The sequence below is a fragment of the Coturnix japonica genome, chromosome 2 (genome assembly GCF_054131305.1).
Source record: "Coturnix japonica strain WE chromosome 2, WE-NBRP24, whole genome shotgun sequence".
Classification (NCBI taxonomy): domain Eukaryota; kingdom Metazoa; phylum Chordata; class Aves; order Galliformes; family Phasianidae; genus Coturnix; species Coturnix japonica.
Window position 1 is genome coordinate 39,306,414 of NC_140664.1, and position 16,741 is coordinate 39,323,154.

Genomic DNA, 16,741 nt, shown 5'->3' on the forward strand with positions numbered 1-16,741 from the left:
TTGATGGTTTTAGTTTTCTACAGTAGTGGATAGAGATTCTCCTTGAAAGTGTTACCAGCTACATTAAGGAGCAGGAAAGGCTTTTTGAGTTTGTAGCATCCTTACGTTCTCTTATTTACCCTTGTTGCCACTCAAAAGCTATTTTTACTGTGTGTGTGGCCCCATGTGATTTCATCCACTGTGGGCTTTAATAATAAGGCATAGGTGATGGCAAGTGGTTTACATTTCCCTTGTGCTCACTTACCATAAGATACCTTTCAGGTACACTTTGTTCAGTTTCTTTCTGAAGAATGTTGCTTATTGACTTCACAGAAGACTTTGGTCAGTACCTTTTTTTATAAACTCAGTGTGTTTCTGTGAATGCTTTTATTCCCAAGAGTGACTGAAAACAAAGTCAGTACATCTTCCAAAAGTTAACAAAAGAGATAAACAACTTGACGGTTACTGTCAGTGATTTACTCTGGGAACAGCTATGCAAATTCTAAATCTGTTACCACAGACAGAAACTATTCGTAGAGTTTATGGAAACTTTAGTTTACACATCTAAATCTTTACGCTTAATGTCAAGTTTCTATTCCATCGGCTCACTGACTGTTGCCGCAGTTGAGTAAGAAAAGGGACTGATGATATTAACGATGGAGTAATGTCGAAGACCAGCATCGTTCGCTGTGAACACCACCTAGAAAAAGAAGCAATAAATACAGGACAAATGAGAAGCGATCCCTAGATACAAGCCTACGTATAGGTGAAACCTTTGTAGTTGTCTGTCTAATCTGAGCTCCTGCAAAACTTTGGACATATCTTCACAGAATCACAGTATGACCTGGGTTGGAAGAGACCTCAAGGATCATGAAGTTCCAACCCCCCTGCCTGTCAAAGCCACGAAACTTCCATGTTTACTAGATCAGGTCTTCTCTTCTTGTAAACTTCTCATCACGCATTTCCGCTGGTGGAAAAACTTTTGTTAAAAGCATAAAAGTAACTTAAAGAATATTATTTGTAATTATCAAACAATTATTATCCATATTGAGTTTTCGTTGTTGATGTTGATAGATGACAAGGTTTGTTCATTTTTAAGGGCTACATTGACTACTTTTCCTCTTTTTTTTTTTTCTTTTAAAGTACACTTTCAACTATCTGAGCAGTTTTATTGCTCTTATTAAGTCTGAAATATTGAGAACAAAATTAAACGTTGTTACCAGCAAATATATTCAGTCTAAAATACGAAGCTACGCTTTTCTTTAATCTTGAGTTTCTAGTAGATGCAGGACTGTGTTAGTCCTTTGGCCACGACTAATGACCTCATGTAGGAGAGTTACTTGCAACAGCCCTTTAACCATCTCCTCCACCAGCTTATCTCCTGTTCTTTGATTCCTCCATCTAGACTATTTGATTATTTTGTGCCGAGTGAAGATAGGAGTTAGAGAATGTAAACCTTTTAAACAGTTCATTAGCACTGTGATGCTTGTGATTCTTTCAGTGTAAATTGGAAAAAAGCTTATGAAAATGGAAAGAGTTGGTAGTAAAAATTCATGCATATTATTTGAAAATGAACTGAAGAAAACGTGATCCCTACAAAGGTTTATTCTTAAGAAAGGAAGTGAGAATTCTCTATTAAATTTATGTCTGTGTTCTGGACTGGAAATTAATGTTATCTTGATGTATAATCAATTCACTTGTGTGTTTTAAATCTTATCTCTTTTATTTCTGTTATCGCAGACAGTAAGATTGCTAATGCTGGGCATTCGTTGTCTAGAATAAGAATGTTATCTCTTACCCATTTTAGGGAAGCCAAAACAAAGCTGGATCCTGGGTGGTTGCTACTTTTTCTCCAAAGAGATGGAGTGGAGTAGATGTTTGAGCAGCAATTGCAAACCATACAGCTATTGGCGCTTACTGATCTGTCACAGTCCAGCAAAATACTAATACAGATCTGCTGTTGTTACTGCCATGTAGGAACACATGAAGGAGCTGATATTATAAAGGGGAAGAGGACAGTCTCCAAGGAGTCCAAGGCACTGGGGCTGGTTGCTACCTGGTTTGGACCACCATTACCTAAACAGTTTATCTGTCCCATGCAGCATTCAGTTGTAAACTGGGGATCCAAGCATCCAGAAAACAGTTCACACTTTTTTTAGAAATATGAACTGCATATGCACCTGTACAAACATTGGATCTAAAATGCAGAAAAATCCTTTTCCCAGTAGACTTAGTCTACTCTTCTCTCAAGTGTCGAGTCTCAGAAAGAGACTAGACTTCAGCAGAAGCAGAATTGAAAACCTCTTTGAGTAATGCATCTAAGAGCTCAGTGAGAATAATGGGGAGGCTGGTAACTATGTTTTGTCATGAGCACATTGTCAGGATGTTTGGAGACTGCAGTATTGAAGTGTTAATGCTAAAACTTTAAAGCAAAAAGCTCAACATGTGTAATAATTGAATCCTAGATATTGCATATCTTTATTCTTTGCAACTGTAATACAGAATAAAATAAATACTTACATCAGCATATTGATAGAAAGGGTTCAAGCCCAGATTCCTCCAGTAAGAGTCTGTATCAAACTCAATCTTGTATTTCCCTTCAAATTTGTCTTTAGGTATTAGATCTTGAATCTCTCCATTTTCATCGGTTAGTCTGTGTAATGGCAGAAGAATGCACTTTTAGATTTCAATAAAAAGCCCATTAAAAATTCAGCTTTTTAGCAATTGAACTTAAGTGATGTTGTGTAGCTTAAGTAATGTCATGAATACCTCCCTTGATCTGTAATGACTTACGTACATCTGTATTATGTTTATCTTACAGATCTTACTGTGACATTTACTGTTTCCACAATCAAAGCAGTGGATGGCTGCCTGCCATGTCACTTATTCTGCATGGTTTAGGGATGAGCCAAATGTTGGCATAGTTGTTCATAGGCTCTTGGCAGTGTCTTGGAGTTGATTAAATGAACTCACTCGCAGGGAAAGCTTTAGTGCTGTAAGCAATGCAAAAGCTCTGTGATGCACTTAACTATGTGAGTAGGGTCAACTCTTGATTTTTTCATAGTTGTTTCTCTTATTTAAATATGCTGAGTTGCTTTATCAGTATTAATTAGTCAGCAATTTTAAACTTTGAATCTACTATTGGAAGTGATTGTAGGTCAGCCAAAAGTGTAGTCTTACAGGATTCTTTGTTGTCTTTGGTGATTGGCTGTTTTTCTCTCTTCATACAACAGATGTTATTCAAATTAAAGGTGCTTTAAGGGTATAGGGCTGGCTTGAAACCGTACACCTTGGAACACCAGCCAAATTGAGATGTTGAAACAATATTGAAAGCTGTCTCTCAAACATACCTCTTGGTTGAAATCTGATTATGATGAAATAAGTTCTATGAAATTAGGTTTCACACGGACTAGGTTATTTGCAGCTAAGTTCTGTTATGTGCCTGCTTTCAGTAGTCACAAATCACAACATAATGTTCCAGCCAGCAAATCTTTTATTCAGCTTGAATGCAGAAAAAAGTGAAGAATGGAATGTTATTTGTGCCACTGTCCACCATTATTTAGAACTTGTACTTCAGTATAGCTTATAGCTATGAGGTCATTTGCTTCTTGAGAGATGTTCTTTAATCAGTTGATGGATATATTTTTTTAATCTACTCAAATATATTTTTCCTTTGTCATAGCTTGATTATGTTTAGATAAGTGTTTAATAAGCTTTCTCAGTTAAAACCCAACACGTATTTAATTGAGAATAGTAATTTTTGAATCCCATCCTAACATTCCATTTCTTATAAATGAACAGGACTGGAGAAATTGATTTAGTATTATCACAACTTTTCATACACTTTTGTTTCAACATGAATCATGTTTTAAGGCTCTGATTAACATCCAGTTGTCCAGCTCTATATCTTTAAATTAAGCCTCTGAGCTCAGACTTGAAAGTAACTAAGATGAACATTTTCTTAATGGAAAATTACATACAATTACAGTGACAGAATACGTTTGAATCTACGTCATTTGTGGAAGGCAAATTATTTAACGAAGACAACATGAATAGATAGAGTTCTTTTTTTCCCCTACTTGTGGAAATGTGTGATTTTCACTGTTGCTATGTTTATTAAGGGCACACATGAGAGCCTTGTTGCTTCTTCCAGCTCACTGCTCTATTACACCAAAGAGTCACCTACATACAAGTTCTTGTGAGCTTTCTACAAATCCATCTGTGCCTGGTATACTTCCTGCAGTATGTCAGCTTTTGCAAGTATGAGCCACGTGTCACCTTTTTTTAGGTAGAATTTGACAGAGTCCTGGGTGGGGCTCTGCAAATATCTTGGATTTTCTCATGTTGGCTGATTACTTTTCCTCAGAATCAAGGAGGCTATCAATTATTATGTGGTATACATTTAAAACCATTGCTGTGTTTTCTTTTTAAAGCTGTACTGTTGTAGCATATGAAAGCCCATTTGAGAAGAAGAAAAATAACCAATAAAGGTAGAATTTTCGATCAGAGTCTTATTTTCAGACAAAAAGAGTCTGTTTGACTCCTCTGGTAATAATGCAGCACTGCATTTGTGAGTGTTAAAAAGAAAGATGAAGCTTTGTAATAAAATTACATTATAAAACTATTTTGGTAGTTGAAACTGTAGTATTGTTAAAAGACAACCTGCAGCAAATAAAATGTAATTCATTCAATAGTATGTCTTCTCTCTGATTAAAAATAAATAAATAATTTGTTAGAAACTCTTGGCTTTCCCATTGCCCTTCTCTCACTTCATATTTTGATAGGACTTACTTTGAATTTAACGGTTCCCAAGATCCATCTTCAACTTCTTTATGTAACTTAACTAGAAGATTTGGAGCTGGACTTCCTCGGGCTGAATCCAGAACTTTTATAAAGAGAGGATGCTTGGAATCAGAAGAGCCCTTCAGGTAGGGAGAGAGAATTGTTTATGTTGTAGGTGGTGGGGTATCATAAAGCAGTAAGGAGTCTTACTCTTTAGCTTTACCGAATATACCATCTTCTCAAAAAAAAACCAAAACTGTGTACTCAGAAATACAGCCTGAAGGCTACTGGAGCCTGGAGACAGTGGGACCAAGGAGGAGGATATCAGCAGCTGTAGGGAGTCAACAAGTCATGTGCGATATAGAGTCACTGTGGATGTGTGTGAAAATGCCTTTTTGGTTTCCCCTGGGGATGGCTCACATACGCATCATTCTCAGCATAATTTTTAACCCAGTTGTGACCCAAACAGAAAATAATCAAATCATCAAAAGTAGGAGGGATGTTTAAAAATTGAGTAACTTTTCCTTTATGTTTTGGAGTGGTGACTTGAGCCAAGTTTTCTGAATTTGGTGGCTTCTGATCTAGTCATCTTACTGAAGAATTATCTTAATTCAGCTGTGAACTTGATAACTAGCACATACTGAGTCTTCCCTTGTGCCTTTTTGGATTAGATTTTTCATCCCCGGGCAGTTAGGTGTAGGTAGAAGAGAAACTTTTCTTCAGCCATGGGGTGGTGATAGTTTCCCTCCCAATCACATTCACAACAAAGCATGATGTTTATAGACTAAAATTTTACATTCTCAAAAGAAAAGTTGAATCAAGGCTTTATCTTTCCATTACCTAATTCTGTATGTGAAAAGTGAGAAAACAGAGCTATGTAGGAGATGTCAATCAGAGATCAGCTCAAAATAGAGATCACTGATCTCCATTTAATCATTGGAAAAGGAATCATGATGTAGATGATAAAACTTGAGCCCTCTACATCCCCTCTTTCATTCTGTGATGTACTGAATATCCCATGGTTCAGGAGTCCCACTCTGTGTCACACCTGTATCAGAATGTATCTATACCACCATCCATATGAAAGAGTGAGTTGGTTTGCATCAATGAGTGTTGAGATTCCTTCTTTCCTGCATGGCAGCAGTAAGGGAAAGAACGAGAGAATACGTTACTCCAGTACAGATTCTCCTCAGCTAATGCAGCTAAAATGAATGAGGGAAGGAACACTAGGACTGCAAGAACTTGCCAGAACTGCTTTGAAATCCTTCACGACCTTGTTCATTGTGTTATAAGTGCTACAGTTCCCTTTTGAGAAGCCCAAGGGCTTTGCATAGTGACTACAGTATTTTTTTCCCTTTCTTTTCTAACATGTTTTTTCATCTAGTTTCTGCGTCTGGTAACAAGAACCACTTCTCTAATCAGAAAGCTCCCTGTTGAGGAGAAGAAGGACCAGTGCAGTAAGAGAGAACTACAATCAGTAATACCACAAAATTGAAATAGTTGCAATAAAATGGAATATTTCACTTACTAATTGTAGTATTTAAGAGAGAGGAGGGGAAAAAAAAAGGCTGGGACTACATCAGTATGAAGGACTTCAGCTTCAATCCTTATACACTTACCTGTGGTGCAGCTTCAGAGAGAGATACCAGGCCAGCTAAGAAAACAAGAAATAGAGGGTGCAAAGCCATTGCGGCTATCACTAGGAATTCTCAGTGGCAGCAAGTAGGAACTGATGAGATCTGTGATTTTTATATCAAGGCCTCTAGACTAAGACTGCTTATCAATTAAAAAAAAAAAAAAGCATCTGACTTTGAACATGCTGATTCTTACTATTTACTTAGTAAATAGTGAGAAAATAAGTAACCCATACAAACATGAACCTTGTCTGTGAAAATATGTCTATTCTGTTAATGCCTGTAGGAATAGGGAATATTGCTTAGCTTAACTGCAGCAATCTGTTTTCTTGGAAGCAATGTCTGTTCTGTTTTGTTTCTTTTCTCATTGAAGGATAGTTACAATAGTTCTGTTGAAGTCTCATAAAGCTAAGAAAAATATAAGTAATAATTCAGAATTTCCATATCATTGGGAATTTCTCTATGCTTACAGTGTGGCGTAATCAACTTATTCATGTTTATCTATTAAGCAATTTATCTATGTGGTAAATCTGTACGCGTGACCTACTAGTTTTCTTATGTATTCCCATGGAGAAAAAATACTGTGTTTGGTTTCTAGCACTATAATTAGATACTTACATGCCCATTTCAGGAGCACAGCTAAACAGCATTTTAAGTTCTGTTACTTTAGTTGTTCCCTACGTTCCATACAGCTTAAGAAATTCACCTGTGTAGTTTCACATCAACCCCCATAAGGAGTCTCTTTTTCATTTTAGGTAAATATTATTTCCAGAAATGAGATTGTTTTTACACCTGTGGATGCCTACATGCCCAGTAAGGACACTAACTTTTTTTTAATGACTATGATATGAATATATTTACATTTTGTTCAGAAGGCTGGTCACAGTCCATTGGAAATCAAGCCTATGTGTTTTCAAGCTCCAGAAACCTGCAGAATTCCATGAAATGGCATTCATGCTTTAGATGGGTGCTGTTTTGAAACTGTTTGCACTGTCTGCTAGAATTGTGTAACTGCGGTAGAGTCCAGAAATCAGGGAGAAAAGTAATCAAATAGCAAAATGTTAAAGGCTTTTGTAACCTTGTGAATTCTCTCGGTATAGAGTCATCCCAGCAGGCTCCTATGTAGAGATTAGCTCCAAGGTCAGTAGCAGATTAGTGCTGATAGCTTCTGAATGGCTGAGTTCAGTAATGTTCTATGTTATTTCTGTAATCCCATTAAACAACATTTCTCTGCTTCTGGATATTGTGAATACAGTCAGCTTTCTTGCTACAGAAATCACTGCTAGAGCCTTCAAGCATTTGGGTGCATTCATCAACAACATTATTTGAACCACAGTCACTCCGCAGTTTACCTTGTCCTTCTAAAATATTTGATAATAGTATTAAGGTAATGCTTCCTTCCATTTTAGGATTTTTTTTAATTTTTATTTATTTATTTATTTATTTATGGGCAGAAATTTGACTTACTAGAGGCAGTCAACTGAATTAAAGAGCAGAGCTGTTTACAACGATGGAGGCTTCATAACTTCCTAGTTTCAGTGAGCAGCAATCCTTCCTCATCAAATAAGCAAAGTTTGCCTTGAAATTGTAAGTAAAGCTACACAGATTTTAGCTCGGTTCCCTACATTTTTATATCCTAGGAGTCCTTCTATATAGTTTGTGTTGATGCTAGGTATTCAGAATTTGTCCTATTTACCATATGACCTAGTTGACAGTGGGGCCATATCCTCTGTGTGTAAACTGAATGACATGAATGAGTTTCATGTTTTCAGTATGTTTGCCTGATTTTTTATTTTATTATTATTATTTTTTTAATATAGCAGAACTGTCTTATTTTGAACCAGTGCATTTGCTGAGATTCATTTATTTATTTTCAAGATGTCAGAACTTAACAAAACCGAATCAAGCCTTAATGTTCTTCCCTGTGCCACACACTGTTTTCAGATGTCCTTTGCACTTGAACACAAATTGTAACACTTTAGGACATAATAAAACTTCACCAATAGAATCTGTTTTAAAGAAGTTACATTTTATTGACTTATCTGAATTTTTGCCAGGTTACAAAATGAAAAAAACACAACAAAACTAATGTAGCAAAAGGATATGTGTGAGCAGTAGGAAAAACCTTCCTCCTAAAAACCTACAATAGTCCTAGCAGAGGAGGGTGTATATCTATCGACAGTACATTTTTATTCCTGGGGATCACTGACAACAGCAGTTGTTGAGTAAGAGAAAGGGCTGAGGAGAGCAGCGATGGTATAATGGCGGTGGCCAGAATCATTAGCAGTGAACACCACCTGGAAAAGAGAAAACTTGTAACCACAAGGAACAACATGTATTCAAATCTAACTTAACATTTAATATTAGGAAGCATACACAAGTTGCTGCAAACTGCTTTGCCAGTTCTGCTGGGTCAGCAGTTTCACCCTTACAAATGCTCACCACTACTTCGAAACACTGAACACTAAGAAATTAGTGGGACTTGGACTCAGGTCCCAGAAGGGCTTCACATGCAGTGAAGCTCAGTAGAGACACCTAGCACCTGAATCAGGCATGCACATTTCTAGTTTGTGATGTGGAGTAGGAGGATGAGAGGGTGGTAACTCAACCAACCAATAAGAAAAACAGAGGTGAAATACACTAACTTAAATACAAAATCTGCATTGAAACAAGGCAGGCAATGGTGATGGGACAGTTTTTAATGCAAGAACTGAGTTGCTAGACCTGCAAGAGCAGAAAGACCCTTGTCTGAAAAGAATTCATATTTGCTTCTCCCCCAGTTACTTCCTGGAAGTTGGAATACCCAGCTCCCAGAAAAATAATGACATCAACAGGATTCAGCTCCCACTTTCTTTGGCTTTCTTTAATCTAATACTTGAATTACCCTCGGATCCACGGTGTACTTCTTACATACGAGAACTAGAGAGCTCCCTCCTACAGCCATCCTGCCAGTCTCTAAACTGATGGAATGTGAGGACTTTGGGCTACAGTTGCCTTTTCCTCATTTGTTAAACTTTGTCCACTTCCCAGGACAGTGGAATGACTTGCAAAACCATAGAACTGAAGAATAATCAAGGTTGGAAAAGATCTCTAAGGTCATCCAATCCAACTGTCCATCTACTACTAACATTTCCCTGCTAAACCAATGTTCCTTATTACAACATCTAAACATTTCTTGAACACCTCTTGAACAGGGACAGTGACTCAAATAGCACCCTGGCCAGCCCATCCCAGTGCCTGACCACTCTTTTGGTGACAAAATGTTTCCTAACATCCAACCTGAATCTCCGCTGCCTGGTATGACTTGAAGCCATCCCCTCTAGTCCTGTTACATGGGTCAAGAGGTCAACACCCACCACATCAGAACCTCCTTTCAGCTACAGTACTAAATTTAAGGCAAGCATCCTCAGTAACCTAACTGGAACAATCTCAACCATGTGCCTTTAAGCACCTTCAGAGGTGAAAGTCTTAGGCCCTGTCTGTATCTTCAGTATCCAAATGATTCAGGAATATTTTCAGGATTGCCTGTTTGACCTAAACTGCTTGATTTGCTCCTCAGGCATCTATAGGTCTGGGCCTTGGTAATCTGCTTTAGCCTTCCACTGATTTTAAAATTGCAGTTTAGCGTGTTTTACAGAGAAATTCTGTAACTGTTCCAGAACACTGAATAGAATGTTTAGAGAAACTGAAATTAGATGTCAGAGTAAGCCACTAGAATGTAAACAATTTTATTTTTATTTTTATTTTTTTTTAGGAAGGACTGATTGAATGTCATAAAAAAGAACACTCTAAAAAAATAAGTCAAAGTTGAGTTAAAGCAATGGAAGGGGTGAGCCATATTTAAACCACTTGGCTGGTTATTGAATTTGGATAACCGTGAAGCTTTTTCTGTCCCGTTATGGTGTTTTTTTTCCATCTTTCAACATCTCTATTTTTTCTGTTGCATACTTCAGGACTGAGAATTATTTAAACACAAGCCAAAAAGAACAGCCTTTTTCAGTAATTAACAATCCTACTAGAATTCAGGTGGGTGTTGAGAGATCAAATTTGTTGTGTCCAGCTGATAACACTACATGTTATATAGATATTACGGGTGTTCTCAAATACTTACATCAGCATATTCATGGAATGGGGAAAGGCCAAGTCCCTTCCAGTAAGAACTGGTGTCAAACTCAACCCTGTATACTCCTTCTACGAACTGTTCCTCTGTTGTGAGCTCATGGATCTCACCGTACTCTGTGGTTTTCCTGAAATGATAAAATATCTACATAAATATTTTTTATTGTCATTTAATTGCCAGGCAGAAACAGTCAGTGTTGAGTGCTAGACAGCACAGATGCCAAATTTGACACTGAATGATTTCTAATCATGTGAAAGAATTCCTTTCTGTGTAGTGTATACTTCCATGTTGGAAAACCTGTCTCTGCTACCAACTTATTCATGTATATCACAAATTAAAGTTGGTTGTCTTTCTTTTACTTTTTTTGGCCACTTTTATTGCTATGGCAGGATTATATTTAAGGCCCTTGTTTTAATATCACATTTAACTTGTACCAAGTGCTCTCTGGAACCAAATGTCAGTGGCTTAGGAAAAGGATTGTCATGATAAAAGGCAAGATGCCAAACCTCAAATTATAATTAGAGAAAAGAGATTTTAGTGGAAAATGGTTTTATTCACTAGATATTAACACTGTGACTATAGATTTAACATCTAAACCCTGACAGATTTTTATATAACCTTGAATGTTAATGTCTTGGAACAGCAACTCAGCATCACAGGATTTTGGTAATTTGTGTTACAGTGCAGTGGTCAAAGAGCAGAGACTACTTCCACAGGTCATCATGTAAATGAGAAATAGGAATTCCCTGCTCAAAGAGACTATTGAAAATACCAGGTGGATGACATCCAGAAACAAAAAGAAATATAGCTGCTTTTGCATTGTACAGTCTGAAAAAGACCAGGCTTTGTATGACAGCTACTGAGCTACTAAACGCCTTTTATACCTCTTCTTTCATATTCTTCCCCCAATCTTTATATCTTATTTTACTTTTTCCTACTAAATATATATGTGTGTATATATATATATATATATATATTACATTTCATAATCACTTGATGTTTTTGAAGGAAAAGTTAAAACCCTGACATGAAGAACAACCTACCCAATCTGCAGAAAGGAATAACTTTCTATAAGGGGGACAGAAGTGCATTAGGAGGCAAAGAGAGAGAGTTCATAGCGACCTACAGCTTCTTATCATAGAAAGAAACCATTGTGCTGTCTCGGTTTTTCTTTCCCCACCTCCTCCAACTCAACTGTCTTTTCAGTTAGAGATAGTGAATAAAAAAAAGTTATGATAAATTAAGGATTAAGAAGGGATTCCAACTCTAGCATTTTAAAGACTGACCAAAGCATCAGAGCACAAGTCTATTCCACGTAAAATTAACTATATCCAAGGAAGACTAAACATGTATTAGGACAAACCCTGATTGAAACATGGCTCCAAGAAGTTTGTCAATACATTTTCTTTAATTAGTACTTCCAACCTTCATCTATCTTGCCTTAAGAAAAGGCAAAAGGCCAAATGCTGAAGAATTCATTGGTGAATGCTCATGTGAAACTTGTGAAACAGAACTGCTGAAATTCTGCAGAAGTGTTTAAAGTGCAAGTTAGCATTTCAGGTATATCTGCTTAGAAGTTGGATAGCTAAGACACAAACCAGTTAAAAACAAAAATGGTATCTAACCAAAATTTCTTTGTTTGGGTAATAAATTTGGATGCTGAATTTTAAAGCTGAAAATAAGTTTCTTCTTCACTGCCAAGAGTTCATGGCACTTTAAAAAGAAAATTAGCTAATACAGCGTAGCTATTCAGTGCCAGTGGTCTCACAAACAAAACGTTTAGGGCTACTGTTGCAGTGGCATCCAACAGGACAGTATGTGATTCAGATCCTGGATGGGATTAGCACAAGGCAGAGGGCTCCCTGCCATCAGTCCTGGTAGCAAAATAGTTCGAGTCATTCCTTCTGAACAGCACTTGTACTTCTGTCTGAGCATTTGTATCTATGTGAAATACGCTGTGACTTTTTTTTTCTTTGATGATTCACAACCTAGGTCACATGGGAAATACTTGATGAATGGAACTCTTGAACTCCATTGTAAGGCCTAGATTTCCTAAAACATGTGAGGAGTAAGAAGGTCAAAGCTAGTCACGGGAAGAACTCGTATAGAACACAGATCACATGCCTTCCATGTCTCTGTGCCCTCTGGCCTTCCTCAGAGAGTGTCTCTGCTGGACATAAGCTTTTCGTGCATGTTTTGGCCTCTTAATAACCCTCTTCATAAAATCAGATGTTGTTACGGTAACTTCCTCCAAGCTTTCAAAATACTAATTATCCACATTTGCGAGTGGCGAGGTGCGTTTGCTTGATTTCCTAAAACTTGCTGAGCAACAGCAAATAAACAAACACAAACAAACCCCCCAAAATACTTCTATGGGCATCTGTACAAAAGGAAACTTCTACAGTACCTAGCAGATCCACCTGGAACTTCAGAATATTAACCTGACAGCTTCAGTTACAGATTGTGTTCCTTGACTGCATTCAGATTTCCAACATATTTATTAAAGATAAACTCTGTTTTTCCAGAATAAGAACATCACAAGTAAGTGTGAAAAACTGTTTCAAATAAGTGCTTTCAGCTAAAGTCAGTGGTGTCACTGAAAGCAGCCGCGGTTAAGATGCGAGTCAAGGAAGAGGTCACAATCTATTCCTGCAATAAAAAATGATGGTTTAATGTTCCTTTTTTCACTTCTTTCTTGCCTGCATTTAATCTCCTTTTGTACCTATTTAAATAATTTGAACACATAATATAATTTTTCTCAGACTTTCTGTGATGGGAAGTGTCGAAAGAACAAAGGCTAAGAACAAGCACACAATTTGTCTCCTTGAGCTTTTTAAGAGCAGCCTTGCAAACTGAGCAATACTGTTAAATTCACAGTGTGATGATTCTTAATGCTGATGTTGCATTTATCTTATTACAGTGTGGATTCTATTTCATATTACATATTCAAAACCTGTTGATGAAACACGCAAATTAATCTGGATTTCCTAACAATCGCACAAACTGTTTTTAAGAACAAAACAATAGCATTGTCTCCACTTCCCCTGAAAGCAATCTGTCCATTTTTAGAGTCTGGTTTTCTCTTTTGAAGTAAATAAGCCTATTCTGAGGGTCATTTATTCCTATATTACCATTCATAGAGTCATAGAATCACAGAATGACTTGGGTTGGAAGGGACCTCAAGGATCATCAAGCTCCAACCCCACTGCAATAAGCAGGGCCACCAACCTTCTATGTAATACTAGACCAGGCTGCACAGAGCCCCATCCAACCAGGCCTTGAACACCTCCAGGGACAGGGCATCCACAATATCTCTAGGCAGCCTGTTCCAGCACCTCACCGCTCTCATAGTAATTATTCCCATATTTGGGATTGAAAGTGTTTGTTTCTCCTTTTAACTTTTCTCTCCTTTTCAAAGGGGATTTTTTCTTGTTTTGAGTTTTATGAAAGAGACCCTTCAAATGAAGAAAGGCGTATCTCTCCTTGCAGTCCTTTCTATTTCCTTCTGCATCTTTTATGTAAATCAAGCTTATAAAACCCTACTAGAAGTGCTGAATACTCTAGTGGCTGCTGTCCATGCTTGTGCTTGTCATTCTGTACTTGGACATCCTGCTACTGCTAGAAACTTCTCCTAATTAAAAACCTTACTTAGTGAATTCTTACACTGAAACTTAAATTGATGAGGTATTCAGGCATTTGAACTTCAGAAAACTATATCCCTCTGTTTTTTTGTTTTTTTTTTCTTTTTATAGAAAGGAAAGATAGCACTGAAGCAACGAGTAAAATATGTTTATTAAACCTACACCCCTACAAAGGTATGACAAGAATCTTAAATATATATATATATATATATATATATATATATTTATTATTTTTTTTTTGCAACTTGTATGTATTTCAGTGACAGGTATCTTCCATTTGAATCTGATGGGTTTTAGACCAGAATTCTTGTGCTGTTAATGGTGATAATGTGATATGATAGAAAACTTAAACAAAAAACATCAGAGCTCTGTTCCCTTTATTTCTCTTCTGTTTATTCAAGGTCCTTTGAAAAAATATCTCAGTAAGACCACATAAATAACTTACCCAGTAGCAAAGTCCTGCCAGGTTCCATCTGCAGCCTTTTTAAAGACTTTAACAGCTACGTTAGCTGCAGGACTTCCTCTGACTGCATCCAGCACTTTCACCATGAGAGGGCATTTGGAATCAACAGAGCCATGGGAGACCTGGGGGAGAGCAGGAGAGGCTGTAAAGGAGCTGTTCACAAGCCCTGCAAAAACCTTCTTTCAAAGACTAGGTGGATTCTTATTGCAGAATCGATGCTGACTTGGAAGGAATTTCTTTGCCAGGTGGTGTACAAAGCCAGTTCCCAGTTTGTTTTGTCCTCCACACTTTCTTACAGAAGAATATCTTTGCTGTTTATACAGATCACTTTATTTTACACACATACATAAACGCACAATCTTATAACTATTTACAGTGGCATATAATCCTGGAAAAAGTGTTTTAGAAAAGATACCTTTAGCGAGATCACAAATAATGAAGTAATAATTTATTATAAGTTCAGGCAGAGTATGTTAGCCTAGGCAACCAACAAATAATACCTACAATACCATTAAGAGTGAAAGGATGTTGTTGCCTTAAACTTTGCTACACTATAATAAATTCTTAGTTATGCTTTAAAAAATATTTAAATTTCTTTAGAGAAGCACTTGTTTGGGGAGGAAGCTGTCTCTGTTCTGAAGATATAGGATGTGAGTCACAAGCTGACAGAGTTCATGTCTCCCATATGCCAGACCCTTTTGTAGTATTATAAAATAGATAAGTAAATGGTGAAAGAAAGGATAAGTTAAAAAGTGGTAGTAAAATAACGCTTCAGGACAGTCTAATGGTTGCAGAATTTCGTAGTTGAGGAAGATGTTAGTTATCTAGAAAATACTGGTTATCATTCTCGTAATGATTGAGTTTGAATTAAAAAGAAAAAGACTCACCAGTGGTGCAGCTTCAGAGAGAAATACCAGTCCAGCTAAGAAAACAAGAAGAGTAGAGTGAAAAGCCATTCTGCTTGCTGTTAGCGAGTTGTGGTGCCAACAGCTAGGAGCTGATCAGATTTGGGATTTTATACCCAACCCTACAAGAAAACAGGCTGCTTATTGGGTGCCCATATGACTACAAATCTGCTGATTCTGATTATTTGCTTAGTAAACAGTCCAATCCTAGAGACAGTCCATGAATAACGCTGCCATTGCAGTCAATGGAAGAACTGCAGGATCACTAGAGTAAAGAGAATAAGTAACGGACACAAACATGACCCTTGCCTGGGGAGATTAAACTTGTAGAAAGCCCTCCACAAAGTAATGTAAGCAACATTTCCTTGCCTAGAATTCAAACCAGTTTAGGTTATCCCATGTCTGATTCTGCTTGTTAAAAAGGAGCAATGTTTCTTTTCGAAACTTAATTCATAAGTTCCCAAGGATTCATCATGCCTTCTTTTCAGACAGACACTGAAGCTTCCTCTTTGTCACTAGAAAGAGACCTAGAATGATCTGTCCCCTTGGGAAGATAGAGGTTTAAGTAAAGTGAGAGGAGTCCTCTCTTTCCTCATGGCACACCAAGCCAAGCCAAATGGCAGAGATCAGTAGCTTAAGTTAAGATCTAATTGTCAAACTGCTATCATCCTGGCAGAGACATTGTTATGCTCTACAATGTACATTTTGATAAGAGCAGTTTCAGGGGTGAATTTGGCCCCAGCATAAATTGGAAAGGAGATGGCTGTTGGAGGAATATGCATGGGATAGCTGTTTTTTTTTTCAGCTGTATTACATAAAACTTGTTTGTGTGGTCTGTGCTCATTGAATGAGAAAGAACTTTTCCTTTGGCATTTCCTTCTTCCCATGTCCTAAAGAACTCTGGATTTATATTTCTGCTCTTTGGAGGTGATAAATCTAGTTCTCATTTCACAATATTCTAACAAAAACAATTTTGCCTCCTAACCTTGGTAAGATCATGATGAAAGGTGAGAGAGTTTATGGGCAGTATTCTTCAGAGGCTTTAATGCTTTCACATGCCTCTTTGTAGTCTGTTCTCTGTAAGCAAAGTTGTTTTTTGGGAAAAAAATCTATATTACAGTAATCTCCTAACCAAGATCAAATTGCCCTTTGGACTTACAGCAAAGCAAGCTGATACGTAGGTAGAATTCTATGTTCAATTTCCATGCACAGAAGTT

General features: G+C 37.2%; 2 protein-coding genes across 2 annotated transcripts; both read right to left on the reverse strand.

Annotated features, from left to right (window-relative positions):
• Positions 1-351: 351 nt before the first annotated feature.
• Positions 352-6,481, reverse strand: LOC107310114 (transthyretin-like). The gene is made up of 4 exons (XM_015855459.3): positions 6,381-6,481; positions 4,771-4,901; positions 2,500-2,632; positions 352-679 (listed from the first exon to the last, which is right to left on the reverse strand). Exons 1-4 carry the CDS (start codon positions 6,447-6,449, stop codon positions 572-574), a joined length of 441 nt encoding a protein of 146 aa, XP_015710945.2. The 5' UTR covers positions 6,450-6,481; the 3' UTR covers positions 352-571.
• Positions 6,482-8,403: 1,922 nt separating this feature from the next.
• On the reverse strand, positions 8,404-15,607 carry LOC107310113 (transthyretin). Its single transcript, XM_015855457.2, has 4 exons — positions 15,507-15,607; positions 14,602-14,741; positions 10,507-10,642; positions 8,404-8,692 (listed from the first exon to the last, which is right to left on the reverse strand). The coding sequence occupies exons 1-4, from the start codon at positions 15,573-15,575 to the stop codon at positions 8,585-8,587; spliced, it is 453 nt and encodes a 150-aa protein (XP_015710943.1). The 5' UTR covers positions 15,576-15,607; the 3' UTR covers positions 8,404-8,584.
• Positions 15,608-16,741: the final 1,134 nt, after the last annotated feature.

Excerpts from the sequence above, each read along its gene's own strand:
- LOC107310113 (XM_015855457.2), bottom strand. The coding sequence starts at position 15,575 with ATGGCTTTTCACTCTACTCTTCTTGTTTTCTTAGCTGGACTGGTATTT. Across the intron at positions 10,643-14,601 it reads TGGCAGGACTTTGCTACTGG|GAAAACCACAGAGTACGGTG; the intron begins GTAAGTTATTTA and ends TTATCATTTCAG. Across the intron at positions 8,693-10,506 it reads CATTCCATGAATATGCTGAT|GTGGTGTTCACTGCTAATGA; the intron begins GTAAGTATTTGA and ends TCTCTTTTCCAG.
- LOC107310114 (XM_015855459.3), bottom strand. The coding sequence starts at position 6,449 with ATGGCTTTGCACCCTCTATTTCTTGTTTTCTTAGCTGGCCTGGTATCT. Across the intron at positions 4,902-6,380 it reads TCTCTGAAGCTGCACCACAG|GGCTCTTCTGATTCCAAGCA; the intron begins GTAAGTGTATAA and ends CCCTACCTGAAG. Across the intron at positions 680-2,499 it reads CTTTCTATCAATATGCTGAT|GTGGTGTTCACAGCGAACGA; the intron begins GTAAGTATTTAT and ends TTCTTTTTCTAG.